Source organism: Fulmarus glacialis, unplaced genomic scaffold (assembly GCF_000690835.1).
Source record: "Fulmarus glacialis isolate BGI_N327 unplaced genomic scaffold, ASM69083v1 scaffold17360, whole genome shotgun sequence".
Taxonomy (NCBI): domain Eukaryota; kingdom Metazoa; phylum Chordata; class Aves; order Procellariiformes; family Procellariidae; genus Fulmarus; species Fulmarus glacialis.
The window spans coordinates 368-15024 of NW_009189760.1; the positions used below are offsets into that span (position 1 = coordinate 368).

At 52.3% G+C, this 14657-nt stretch overlaps 1 protein-coding gene across 1 annotated transcript; it reads right to left on the minus strand.

Moving 5' to 3' along the window:
- Nucleotides 1-4004: 4004 nt before the first annotated feature.
- Nucleotides 4005-14627, minus strand: PDE4DIP (phosphodiesterase 4D interacting protein; the record flags this gene model as incomplete). The annotated part of the gene is made up of 16 exons (XM_009583340.1): nt 4005-4521; nt 5289-5401; nt 5737-5874; nt 6423-6539; nt 6746-6834; nt 7379-7457; nt 8514-8657; nt 9571-9765; nt 10008-10187; nt 10502-10639; nt 10867-10980; nt 11338-11496; nt 12044-12259; nt 12373-12465; nt 12711-12830; nt 14517-14627. Coding segments are annotated over 16 exons (2181 nt in total), but the record flags the coding sequence as incomplete, so codon positions are not given.
- Between the last annotated feature and the right edge of the window lie 30 nt (nt 14628-14657).

A 14657-nucleotide genomic window follows, 5' to 3' on the forward strand; every position in this document is an offset into this window, starting at 1 on the left:
CCCGCAGCGCCGCTTCGGCCCGCAACTCCTGCTCCGGTATGGCGGGTGCCGTGCTCCCCATCAGGGCTTTCTCAGCGCCCCTGCTTTCCTTAGGGGCCCGGGGGCTGCTCTAGAGGGGCAAAGAGAGAGGGTGACAGGGACATTTCCAAAGGCTAGGACACAGTCCAGCAGTGGCGCAGTGCCCAACTCTGCCTTCCCTGTTCCCGGTGCCACGCTGCCCTGACTCACGTGCTGAATTGCCACGCCGTGGGCTGCCTCCTCCTTGATGCTGTCAGTGAAGTTGGTGCTGGCATCATCAGCATCTATGCCTGTGGCCTGACCTAGGGGACGGTACAGCACATCAAGGCACTCAAAGCAGTGGCAATGGCAGCACTGCCTCTGTCCCCTCCTCCCTGGTGATGCCTGTGGCCACTGTGGGCAGCCCCGGGGCAGGTGCCTGCTCTCATACATGCCTGGTGCTGTTGCACTCCCAGCAGGACTGAGGTCTCCCTGCTGTCCCTGTACCCTGCCACCCCCTTTCTGCATGCTAGAGCTCCAACCCATCACCCTGTGCTGGCCCGGCACCGAGGGAGGGGACAGTCCCAGCTGCCTGCAGCCCAGGGGACAGCACCCCAGCAACAGCACCTGCCCCATCCACATCTCTGTCTTCACACCGCCTTGTGCTTGCTGCCCCAACACACATGCATGCATGCCACCCACCCTGCAGCCACTTCATAAGCCACAGCCAGCAGCAGCACGTGCTCAGGCAGGGAGCCTCGCTGGTGCTGTCCCAACCTGGCAGGAGTGTGTGGGTGCACCCCACACGATCACCTGCCCAGGCAGGGGCAGCTCAGGGAGGTCACCAACAGCTACCCTGCCCATGCTGCCCAAGTCCTGCTGCCGTGCATGGCACTGGGCTCTTTGCAAGCCTTTTGCTGGCCTTGCAGAGCTGCAGCAGAGCTAAAGGGAACTTGTGTCCCATACCACAGGGTCCACCCTGCCCCACAGAGCTGAGCTGGAGGCACGCTTTTCTGCTCGCACAGAGCTCTGCTCCTGGCCCCTTGGTGCACAGCCCAGGGTGAGGGCTTGCACCGCTTGTCTAGGCAGCCTTCCTCCCACCCAGCTGCAGGGCCCTGCCTGCTCTGCTTAGGCTCAGGCTGCCTGGGCTGGGACATGGGCGTACCCCCAGTCCCTCTTCTCCCCAGGCAGAAATGAGCTCAGACAGGGCCCAAGACCAGCCCCTGGGGCTGTGTGGGGCCAGGTTTCAGAGCTGCTGTGCCCCGCAGGAGATGCAGCTGCTTTGCCCATGGCCAAACCCAGCACCATAAGGTCTGGAGCTCCCCAGGCAAGGCTGAACACAGAGTGGGGGAACGCAGAGAGATCCTGGCAGGAGGAGAGGCCAAACATTACTGGTGAAGGTGAAGCCAGCAGGGGAGCATATAGCTCCTGGGAGAGAGAGCTGAGGACCAGCCAGGAGCATGCCTTGCGGCAGGGCAGGTGGTTGCATAGCACCGTGTGCACATAGATGGTGGCACACTCAGGAGACCCACTCGTGACAAGCAACTGCCAGGAGGTTGCAAAAATCAGGGGCACCTCACTGCCCAGCCTGGGCAGACATCACCCTGCGTGGTGGAGCCTGTTCAATGAAGCAGCCATGCCCCAGGGAGCAAGGGCAGCCATCACGGAGAAGCACTGTTCCAGGAGCAAAACACTTAGAGGCAGCTGGAAGTGGCAGCAGCACCCCAGTGAAGAAGCAGCTCCCATGGGTGGCATTCAGCATAGCCAGAGCACAGCCCTGTGAGCCCCCAGGGACACAGCCTGCCAAGCGACAAACCATCTACGGCTACATCTTGATGGCTGCAAGACCCCAAAATGTGAGGGGATGTAGACCCTCGGCTGCAGGCTTTGCTGGGGGCTGAGGGCCACGTGCACAGGGGTCTTGAGCTGGTTGGGCAGGGTGGCTCACAGCCAACGGAGTTGCTCTGGGGATATGGGAGAACCACTTCTTGTGCCAGGACACAGCACCCCATTTCTCACCATTGCCCACAGCCCCGCACAGCTCCCAGCTCTCCAGGACTGGGGCAGAAAAAGGGAGCACAAATCTCAAGGAAAAAAGAAAAAGAAAAAAATGAGAAAAGGAAGGTGGTGCTGGGGGAGCAGAGAAGCATGCCCGTAAGGCAGACTGTGCCCAGGCTGCTGTTAACCAAGTGCTTGAACCCTCCATTGCAGCAGGTGCAAATTCAAAGGGACAGAGGCTGCTCAGCTCTCTCTGTATTACCAGCAAAGGAGACAAGAGATGCAACCCCAGCACTATTTTTCACAGACTCCTCTCTTTCACACCTAGCCTGAAGGCAAAGAGAATTAGTTGCATGGCTTGAAAATTGCACATGGCCCACAGGCACAGGACACCCAGGTGCATTGGCTGCGCTGGAAGTTTTCACACTGCTGGGAACAAGGGAAGAGAAGCAAGGTCCCCAGGGAAATTGAGGGAGGAAGGAGAGACCTCCACAAAGAGCTATGAGACAGCACAAAGCACTGCACAGTTTGACAGAGGGTGCTCTCAGGCATGCGATGCTCAGGCTGGTCCTCCTGCAGGGCAGAGGAGTGCACAGCCAGGGATATCAGGGATGAAAGGAGGCCCTAAAGAACAGAGCGGAAAAGTTGGGACACCTCAGCCTAGGATACTGCTCCCCTATGGGGCACTTTACAGCAGTGATGCTAGCAGAGGCCAGGGACAGATCTGCAGCAAAACACACACACAAGAAGAGATGGGAGCTGTGGGAACACCAGCCAAGACTTCCCTCATGCCATGCCAACGAGTCTGTGCTGGGTCCTGGGCTCCACGGTACCTGAGGGACCAGGGAGCCAGCCAGGCATCAGAGCCAGGATGGAGAAGGGAAGGTGGAAAGATAAGGACAGGGACACAAAGGCTCCTACAAAGTGAAAGGCAGGAGGAGAAAGAGAAGATGGTGCTACACAGAGAAGTGAGAGGAAGGGAATGAGATGAAACACAAGAAAGGAAAAGCTAACCAAGTACCAGAGCTGTCCAGCAGCCACCAGCTGTGTCCCTTCAGGCCACATGAGAACTGCTGAACTCACCACACAGCTAGGTACGGACCCAGAGGCGTAGTGCTGACCTGCTGCATGTGAAGGGAGAGCTGTGCTGCCTCCTATCCCTGTCTGAGGCAGGGAAAACAAGACCTCAGCATGGGTGCAAGGCATGGGATAGGTGGTGCCATGTGAAACAGTCACAAGATGTGCAGCAAAGCAGTCACAGGTCCAGGTGGCGCAGCCCAGCAAGTCAGAGCTCTTCTGCTCCACCCGGTCCTAGTTCAGCTTCCCCAGCAAGCAGAAACAGATGCTCAGAGGGACAAAATTTGCTCCTGCCACCTTGGGAAGTGATCAAGTACAAGACAGTTGATCCATAGCCCACTGCACATGGGAAGCACCGGTCATCAGAAAGCTGTTGCTACCGTTTTTCAGCTCTCACGCCAGACCAAACACTCCCAGAGGAGGTGAAAAATGCCCTAGAAAAGGTATGCAGTGGTGCCAAGTGGGACTGTCCCCAGCAAAGCAGAAGGTGCGTGGAGCCTGTAAGTGAGATGTGCGCGTACAAATGAGGAAGCAGACCCAGCCCAAACCCTGGGAGCAGGGACAGGTCTCAGTCACCCCAAACCATCTGTCAAAAAGAGGAGGAAGCTCTCGCTTGAAGGCACTCGCAAGCCAGGCTGAGACAACTTACAATTAGGGGGGAAAAAAAAAAAAAGTCGGTAAAATCATCAATACTGGAGTAAGATTTGGTTTAAGCATAAAATGAATCATTGGTTCTACGCTCAGACTTGTGTAAGAGCCCCAGGCAAGCACCACCAGGTCTCGCGGCCCTTCTCAAGTTCTCTGGCTCTGGAACCCACTTTTCCATATATACCTTCTCCTTTTGGGCCAGCCACCATCAACCCAAGAGGGGGATGTCATTGGGTAAGAAAAATGGTGAGGGAATACAAAAACTCACACTCATGCACTTGGGAGATGATAGAGAACATTTGGTGTTTCCTTCAGAGAAAGGGAATCTTTATTTGGCCCGTGGGGGTGGGAAGAGAAGGGAGATGGAGGGAAATCAACTAAAATGGAATGATTTGAATGTGCAAATACATCAGTAACCACCAGGGTGGGTCAGACAGGAACATACATGAGACACAGGTGGATTGCACTGATCACCGTTTCCGAAGCAGCTAAAAAGTGAAACAAAAAAGCCCTGCGCCACTTCTATCGTACCATTACCAAGTACCAAAGCAACCCTCCCAGAGTCAGTGAGACAGGCTCGCTCGGTTAGTGAACCATTTCCGTGGCAGGCGGGTGAGCACCAGTGCTCAGAAGGCATGCTGGGGTAGGACTCTCACACGCTCCTGTTCCCCACCTCCTATGGTGCCCTGCGTCTCCAGCCTGCTCAAACGCTCCAAGCTTCTTTCAAGAGCTTCTTCCAGCTGTCCCCGGAGCTCCTGGACCCCCTCCAGCTCCACCTGCAGAGTGTGGTCTCTCGCAGCGCTAAGCGGACACGCCGCACAAAAAGGAAGAGGGTTAGACAGACTGCAGCAAGCACACACCAAATTGGCCCCTCCATCCGGGACTGCCACTTACTCCAGGCAGACTCTGCGTGCTTCCCAGGCAGCTCGGCCACCTCTTGTCTCACCTCTAAACCTCCCCAGAGCACAGCCATCCCCAAAAAAGGCTCCAGCCCATGGTAGGGGACTCTTAGTCACAGCTGTTCTTCAGTACTTACCCAAGCACTCCACTCATGTGCTCTCTTGCTATCAGGTAGCTCAAATATCCCAGAGGCTGCAGTCCCATGAAGGGCAGGGGATTAGTGTGGAGGACAGCGAATGCAGGCCATACTGCGCTGCGGGACAACCGCCTGGATAAGCACCTAGATAGATCTTTATCAACCCACCAGTTGGTTGGGAATTTGACAGCAGCCTCTGAAAGGTGGCTAAGTGTGGGTGGGAAGCTGAGCTGGGAAGGGATAAGCTAGGGAACAGAGATGGAAATCCCAGGGCCTGAACAAGAGGTGGCAGTGGGGGCAGTTTATGTAGCATTTAAAGCTGGCCACTGCAGTCTCTTCAAGGAAAGAAGCAGCCTAAAACCTGGACTCCCAAAGCCACATTTGTCTGATTCTTTGCCCAGACTCCCTCTTTCCCACTGAGGGCTCTCAGACTTGCAGAACGATCACTGCTTCAGGGATTGCCCCACTGGACCACACACACTTGCCCCAGCATCGGAGCAGGGGAGCATGGAGCCAAGGCAGCCTCGCTTACCTGTCTGGGTGCGTGTGAAACTTTACCAGGCTGCCGTAGAGCTGCCTCTCTGCCTGGAGAGCCTCATTTAACCGATTCCTTTCAGCCACCAGCCCTTCCAGCATCAGTAACAACTAGTTGGAGAGAACAGACAAGATGCAACACTTAGAGACAGAAATCAAAGGAGGCATCTGGCTGCCCCAGAGAAACAGGGGCTTCCCTTCCTCCCTTGCTTGTGTCCAAATGATCAAAGTGATCAGTGTCACCCTTGGCCTCCCGAAAGACTCTGCCCTTGAGACAAGTGCTAAAGGGAACCAATCCTCTCCTCCTCTGTATTCCACCTCTTGTACACAGCCAGCTTCCAAGAACAAGCACATCTCAACGTATCCAAAGGCTGAAAAGAAAGCCTCGTAACTTAGCACCGGCAGAAATATAAACGCATCCAAGCTTGCCCCGCATGGCACACTACCTGCTGCCTTCTGTTTCCAGTAGCCTCTTGTCCTTGTGACTCTGCTATGGCCACTTTCTCCCGAAGCACCAGCACTTCTTGTGTCAGCCTTTCTACGGCTGGAATTTCTTCGGGATCCACCAGCTGCATCTGCAGATCCTGAAAACCAAGAGCAGGAGGGCTCAGTGAAGAAGGGATCAGTAACAAGGACAGCTGGACCTTCATAATCCTTCCTGGAACACAACTGCCAAAAGTTTCCAGTGTTTGGAAAGACCTAGGTCTCCTAAGAAAGAAATGCCAAAGAACCCAGGGTGTATTAGGCACAGACAACAGCCTGGAGCAGGATCTGAGAAGGGACACAATGCACTGTTTAAGGACTCTCCAAGAATGGTGTTTGGTACACAAGGAGCAAAAAGCCAAATAATGCCACTCTGGGGTTTTGGGGCCTTTGCTTTCTGGCCCAAGCAACACAGAGGGCTGTAGGCAAACCAGTAGCAATACCACCCATGGACAGCCAGCCACATTACTCTGAAGAGACCCTTAGCCGAGGGTACTCACTCATGGCTTTCACAGAAAGCCTGCAGCTTGGTTTCTATGTCTTGCCGTTCAGTGTGAGTGAGTGAGCACGAGGTACAGGATGTGGGCAAAGAAGACACTCATCTGCAGCCCTCCCAGGCGGAACCGACCCAGCACAGCATGTATCTCACCTTGATGAGGTCCTCTTTGATCTCGATGGTCCTGGTCAAGGATTCTATATCCGAGGCCTGCACCTGCAGCTCTTCCTCCTGTGTGGCCACAACAGACTGGAGAGCAGTGAGCTCCCGCTAGGGAGGGAAGAGAAGTCCGTGACTTCAGAAAGCCAAAGAGAATCCCAAGCCTTCAGAAAGCCAAAACCCCACTGCAAGCTGCTGCCCTATTTATCTCACTGGGGGTACCCTCACAATAGGGGGGGGCAAAACCTCCAGTGAGGGGCAGCCCAATGGTCTCCTATAAGCAAGGGAGATCATCACAGGCTCCATTACAGGCTTACCCTGCTTTCCCTTTCCTTCTTTGCCATTAGCTCCAGCTCCTCTTTCGCATTAACAAGATCCTTCTCCAGTTCTGCTGCTGACGTCATAACTGCAAAGACAGCTTGGTTAGTGCAGGGTTACCGTGTGTCAGCTCCAACCTCAGGATCAGACAGAATCCCTCTTTGGCAAGATAGGTCTATGATGCTTGCACTCTCCACCACATTGCCTCTTAGTAAACACTCTTCTTCCCTGCTTGATCCCTAAACAGCAGCCCAAGGCAACAGCAACATCCCAGGCCTGCTGTCCCACCCCTGCAAAGTTCAGGTGTCCTGGCCCCAAGGCAAAACCTAAACTAGTTGCACTTGTCTCAGTCCAGCCTGAACCATAAAGTCAAAAACCCTTCACTGGACAGCATCAGCTCTTGAGTAGAAGCACCTCACCTCAAACCCAACACCAGCCTTTCTCTTTCCCATACTCCTATCCCCAGACATCCCTGAACCATCACCCAAAAGGGAGGCATAGCTTTATTTCAAAATACTCACTCTTGCTCAAAGCTCTTTACTCTCTCTCAGTTTCACGTAACTATGTTTCCCCCACAGCAAAAAACCCTGGTCACATTTGGGGACCTTGAAAGAAGCTGTCACCACACTCACCTCCCTCTGTCCTGCAGCTGCTGTCTCCCTGTGGGGGTCCGGCAATGGCTGTACCTCCAGCAGCTCTTTGCAATATTTCCTGAAAACACAAAAGCCTGCACGTTTGCACCTTTATGGGGAACCTAGCACTCACAGCTTCCCCAGAGCTCCAGGATTGCAGCAGAGCTGCTGGCTGCTTTGAAATGCTCTGAAATGTGAGAAACCAATGAAGGGGATTTAACCAGGCAGTGGGCACAAGTGAATTGCACCCAGAAGCTGTATGCATGGGGCAATAGGGCTCTGGCCTTGTTTTATTTGGCACTGGGAGGTTGCTGGCAGTGAGTGTCTTCATAGTAGGGATTAAACAGGTTTCACTCAACTGCAGCAAACCCATCTTTCAACTGAGACTCTACAAAGACCTACATCTTCATCCAGGGATGTGGCCCAGAGAGACCATGCAGGAAGGAAAAAAACAGAGCTTGGCCCTTATACACGTCCTAGGGGAAGTCTCTAGAGCTCACTTTGATCCTGGGAATAGAAATGAGCAACCTGTTTACAGCTGCTTAAAAGCGTTCAACATGTCAGCTCACCAATAAACCATTAACAGCTGCTCAAGTAGGAGCGTCGCATATGTAGCCTTGGAGTTCTGTTCAGCCTCAAAGGGGTTTTTAGCAAAGCTGCTTTAAAAATACCAACTCCAATTGTGGAAGAGACAGCAAACAGCCAGCAGGCTCTGCCAAGAATTAGTGGGACCTAAAATTAGCTCTCTTGTCCCCTCCAGAATGTGACAATGTCAGGGAGGGGATTACAATACAGCAAGGCAACCCAGCCCAAGGAAGGACTGGGTCAATGCTGGAAGGTCAGAGGGTGGATTTGTTTCATACTCTCATGTGCCCTAAGGACTCAAATACTGCCTGATCAAAACGCAAGGAGACACTGAGTGACAAAGGCTGGTGGAATCAAGATCAGAACATCCAGGCAGCATTTCTGGTCCTCAGTTTCTTCTCTTCCTCCTATAGGAAGTCTCTTTCCTAATCTCACTTTCATTTCTATCATTCTCTGCAGTGCTCTCCTCTGTCCCATTTCCTCCTGTTGCGATCAGTTCTCTCTGGAGCCCCAAGGCCACAGGAAGAGAAACACAGTGCACAATTCTTACTTGTATGGGCTGTTTGTCCTGCTTCAACAGCCTGGCACCAGCTGGCTGGGTCGCGACAGGCTCCTTCCCCAACACATGCTGGCGTAGGAGTTGTAACTCGCAGCTCCTTTCAGCCAAAGCGTGCGCCATCTTCTCAGCAGCCGTCTGATTGAGCAGGAAAAATAGGGAAAGGCAGGGCTGTGATCAGGGGTAGGATCCCTATCCCTCACCTTCCCTACAAACTAATGGAAACCATCTCAATATTTATCTGTCACTTGAGACTAGAAGTGATCTGCAAACCAGCCTGGGAGCTACTGCTCTTGGCCACTCACAGCAACGCCACTGCAGCCCTCCCATCTCTGCTTGCCAGACAGCTGCAGCAAGGCTCGGCCTCTCTGCTTACAGAGGAACATGTTCCTCAGTTTCTCACACCCCATTCAGGAGGGGAGAAAGACAGAGGACAGACAAAGAGGAGGAGACAGTGGTTGGCCTTTTAGCCCCCTTTTATGAACGGAAACTCAGTGCAAAGTATCTTGGGTAACACTGAACCACATCCAGTGTGCAAGAGTAGGCAGAGTAGGAACTGTGGCTCTTTAGGTGGCATTTACATGCCCAGGACCATGCACTACTTTGACTAACATGTAAGTTAAGAGGCAATGAGCAGAGCTTCCTCAGACTTCTGTGCTACACAAGAAACAGCTCAGAGTCTTCCTTTCTGGTCTGGTAACACCCACGTGAAGCAGCATCCCTCCCATGGCCCCTCTGCTGCCCCAAGCCCAGGAGCATGATGGATATCTAGGAGGATCTACATCTTCCCCACCACACACACAAACCTGGCCCAGTCCACTTAATGACAGGGACCTGACACCTGAACACTGCTACAAGAGCTGCTGCTTCATAACTGCTCCCACCTGATGGGTTGAGACCAACCTAGAAACAGCTCATGGCATCTCATGTGGTTCTTCAACATTCAGCAGCTGGCTACACCAACAGCAGCCAGAGAGCAGCCTCCATTTGCTTAATGCAAGGCAGAGCCATCCACCCCAGCCTCACCACTGCAGCACTGCACACAACTCACTCTGCTCTGCTGCTCCTTGGTGCTCACGGCCTGCAGCAGCTCCCGGATTTCAGAATCATGCTCCATAGTCTGATGGTTCCTGTCACTGAGGAGATCCTGCAGCATTTTCTCCTTGTGCTGGAGACGCAGGCACAGCTCCTCTGCTACCTCACTCTGCCCTGGGCCCAGCTTGCACAGCAGAGTTGCTGTAAGCTCCTGAACAAGGAGGAGGAAGGGAGAGATGGAGAGACATTGCTACCATCAAACTGCAAGCTGTTCAGGGAGGAAAAGCTCTTCAGCCTGGGTGTAGCTGAGAAAGCAGTGTCTCAGCAAGCACAGGTATTTACAGGTGCCAAAAGCAGCCAGCTTCCAAAGCACTGGGCACAGGCAGCCAGGAGGCTCTGGTTTGGGACGACTCTCCCTGCAAAGTGGCTGAGGAAGCCAAGCTAAAGCCTTACCTCCACTTCCTTGTTCCTGTCATGCAGGCAGGTCTGCAGCTGCTGAATGATCCCCTCCTGCTCCTTCTGCCTGCTGCAGGATTTGGCCTCGATCTCCTCCTTCAGCCAGCGGAGGTTTTGGCACGTTGCTGACACCTGCTCTAGTTCCAGGGTTTTGGCTTTCAGGAGGCTCTCCAGGCTCTGGGACCACAACAGAAGCACCTCAACCAGGGACAGAGACTTTATCCTGAATTAACCAGAACTGGAAATACCAGTCTCTCATGCTAGTAGAGTCACACAGATTCACCCCTATCCTCTCCAGACACCACACTCACCTCTATAGCCAGCCCAGAAACACGAGTGACCCAGGAACTTGCCCCACACACAGGGCCAGAGGCAGGCCAACACCCTGCAGCCGCTCTCCCCAGCAACAACCAGAGCATTCCCAGGAAGATTTCTCTAGCACCACACCACAGCCAGGCTGGACTCCGCACACCCAGGTAACAAACACTCACATGAATGGTGGCTTCATTGCTGGATAGGACATTGCGCAGCCTCTCAAGGTCACTTCCACGCTCCCTTATTGAGAGATGGAGCTGTTGCAGCTCTTGCTCCTTCTTCTCCAGAGCACAGAACTTCTCATCTACTGCTCGCTAGGGTGAGAGGGGGTGATTGCTCAAAATGGGGTAGAGGTAGCCCATCACTGGCTTTGTGGGGCACCTCAGCTCTCCCTTTCAGAGGACTCCTCTGGAAGGCTGAGCCATAAAGAGCATGTAGAAGACACAGTCTCCCCTGGGTCAGCCTTGGGGAGCACCGCTGATGGTAGCCCAAAGGCTGAGCCCCAGGGAAAACTGAGACATCAGCAACAGACTGTGCTCACCTCCAGAGCAGCATCCCTGTCGCTGACTCGCTGTTGCAGTTTCTCCAACATGGCATTCATGGCTGCAGGGCTCTTGTCCAAGCCTTGCTGGCATTGCAGAAGCTCCCTCGATTCCTAGAGGTCACACACACACACACCCCCCTAGTACAACTGTCAGTCCAGAACCCCGCCCAGAGAGCAGCACAGGAGAATCAGGGCTAACTATCTCCACCCTACACTTGCTCTACCCCTGACATTAAAGGGTGGTAGAGTCCCAGCACCTGGGTTTGGTTGATTAGTGCCAGGCAATTGCTGAGGTACTCAGATACCGGTGCCTTCTTCCTCACCTTGGGAGCCCAGAAGCATCTCTCTCCTTCCCTTCTTCAAAGGGCATGCGTGAAAGCTACAGACTGACTTTTGCATTGCCAACTACCAAAGGAGGAGCAGGGGCCAGGGCCAGTTATGCTCAACTTGAATCTTTCTGCATCTCACCTGCAGAAGCTGCTCCTTGCGAGCCAGACGCTGACTCAAACACTGAACTCTCTGCTCCTGGGCCTGCAGCTCACGGCATTTCTCCCATTCCACAGTCTGGAGCTGCTGTGCCTTGTCCTGCAGCTCTGCCTGCAGCTGCTGTACCACAGCACGCAGCTCCTGCGAGGGAAAAGTACATACCTTGGCAGTCAATCCTCAACAGACCTGTAAACAGCAGGTCAATCTGAAGAAGCCAAGAGCAACAAGGGCTGTGGGAACAGCCAAAAATGCTCTGCAATACTACAGCTTTCACATCTCAAAGCACACTTCCACGGTGATGAAGTTTGAATTTATTTCATTTCCCAGGGTATCCATCCATCTAAACCCCTTGCTCTGGCCACAAGCAGAGCTTTACAGTCAATCACAGCTAACCTGTGCAGCAGTGGACATTAACTTCGTAACATCACAAAAAGAGATGGGACATTTGCACCAGCCAAAGACACACAAGTGACAACATACCGACTATCAAGCGTCTTTGCTGATTCTAAATCCTCAGATATGAAGCTAAGGAGGCTGGAGAATTCTCCCTGCCACATGTGACCAGGGGTTAGCCAAGTGTGCCCAGACTGATGTAGGCAGAAATGATGAATGAAAGCAGAGTACTGACTACTCAGTGCTTCTTAAATCATGTAAACCCAGAGACTTCCAGGCTAAGTGCTTGTCGTACCTGGTTGTGTTTCCAGGTTGCCTCTTTCTGCTGCTCTTCCTCATGCACCATGGTCTCTAGGAGCTGGGTTGCTTTCCTGGCTTCAGCCAGTTGATGCTCTTTCTGGCGCTGAGCTCTTTTCAGTTGCTGCACCTCCAGCTTGGTGCAGAAAAGCGTGTTTTGAAGATCTAGCAGTGACATTTGCTGCTCGTGAGATGAGAGTGGACTCTCTGACATCTAACAAGAGTGGGAAGCAGAGAAACTCAAAGATTCACTTCATGAGAGGGATTTAAAAATCAGGATCCCTGCAGAACGAAACCTGATGGATTTGACATTTGCCAGGGACATACCTGCAACTGTCCCAGATGGCTTCTGTGTAACATGTCCCGCAGCTTGGCCATTGTCTCATTCTGCCCTTCGATGATACGGTACAGCTCTTCTGTCTATGAGTCAAAGGATAGGAAGCCCAGTCATTGGCAAACCAAGCACAAACCCTCCCGTCCCAAGCCTCCAGCGTGGATTATGACACATATCAGCATCACACAAAAGTAAGAGCTTCGCAAGAAATAATTTAATGAGATCCAGGATGCCTAGCAATGGCTTAAGCATTCCTTTTCAGTCACTGCCTACAGGGCTAGCACACTTTCCTCTTTCGGTGAGCACCACCCTGTCCACCCAAAACTATTACCTTACTCTCTTTGCTCTTCAGGGCCTCATTCAGACTCTGGATTGTACGATCTTGCCTCTGTGATGTTTCTTGGACAGATTTTAATTCAAAATTCAATTCATTCAGCTTTTCCTGTAACAACTGAAGATAAAAAAATGTGGTTTTTTTAATCCTGCCTAATGCTCTACATAAACACCCTTAGGACTCCCTCCACTCCTTACTCAAGTCCATACAGCCCAGCTGTTCACCAGATCAAGATCAATGTGGCTCCCTCTAGAGTCTGTAAATACTGTTTGGGCTGGGTGGAGACCAGTGAGTAAACTCAAAGCCTTCAGTCCCTCCACGGGACTGTTCCAGTGCTTCTGGTCCCTCCAATACAGCCCCCACGTGCAGGGTGGAGGTTCCAGGCTTGGGGTCACACACCATACTGCCTCCCACATACTTGCTTGGACTGCCCAGCAGCCCTCCCAGTTTCTATCACTTGTTTCTGTTCCCTTAAGAGGAAAGGGCTTCAGCCCCAATGCCCCCCCGCCAAGAGATCTGAAAAAAAAAAAAAACCCAACATGGAGAAGCTACACATTCTAAAAACTATCTCCTTTACTTCTGAGCTTCTCCAGAGCACTGGAGCTGCCTCTTTACAATCTTCCAGCCCCTTCTCTTACTGTCTCCTTTGTCCACCCAGGCACTCTTGCAGCAGCTGCTTGTCTAGGTAATTCTACATTTGATCAGATCAGTGGCTGATTTAGCCTCAACTTCTGGCTTCAGCACAACAAAGTCTAGCCAGTGGCTGGTTTACAACCTGAGGAACTTTTGCCTTAGACTTTTTCACCCTGAAGAGACTACCATCTCAAACAGTTTTAGGACAGTTCTCTGCTTTCACCATAACGTTCATGATGCAGCGCACATTGTGCATTTAAGCAACTGCTTGTTAGCATTTCTAAACATGCTGCCTGATGGCATTCTTAGTCCTGGATTATATGCATCTTCCTCAGAACTTACTCAAGCCTCAATTTCCTAAGGAGCTGGTGCTGCCACATGATTTCCTCTCGTTGCTTATTAGTTTACACACCTGTCATGTTATCTCTTCTCTAAGAGACACTGCCCCTAAACTGTTTAAACACTTCCAACTGCATTTACTGGGCCTTGGGCCTCTTTATTTCTCTGTCAACCTTTGTGGTCTAGGCAGCTCCAACAGCTTACAGCTGCCCCAGATTTTAAAAAAGATCCCATCCCGACGTTTTTTCTCATTTAATCCCTCTGTTTTTCCAGTAGGTATAATTTACCTTAGAGTTCCAGAGCATAACTAAGAACATCAACCCCTCACAACATGTGTTAAATTTAATCTGCCACAAGACAACTCAGCTGCATGTTTCTTTCCTAAGAAAGCCTTTAAATCGAAATGAAAACAGGATCCCCTCTGCGCTGATCTCCCTTACTGCTTGCAAAAAGGAAGGCAGCTGTCTCAAAAGGCAGGTGCCCTCCTCTCCTGCACCAGGCTCAGCCCATGCAAATCCAAGAGACAGGGAAATAGCCCTGTGCATCTCTCCTTCACTAGCTCCCAGAGGGCTCACCAGGCAAGTGGGAAGTTCTTCCAAAATAATGGTTTGCAAAAATAAATATGGAAAATTTACACAGCACAGCTACAGAAAAAAGTAAATGCTTTTAACTCAAGCTGGCAAACAACCGCACTGAGAATCATGCCAGCACACACCCCCTGGCTGGAACAGAGATGGAGATCCCCTGCCTCTGGCCAGGCTAGAAGGCACCCTCCAATACTAACTACATCAGACTCACTAGACACTGAATTTGCTGTTCATGAAGAAATACCTTGTTGGCAGCTTCAAATTGCTGGATTTTGCCCTGCAGCTCTGCAACACACAGATCGGACACATGCTCCCCTGCTGCAGGGTTACCTGGAGCCGGCTGCTGACATCCATCCTGCAAATTCAGGGCGGGGGGGAGAGCGGG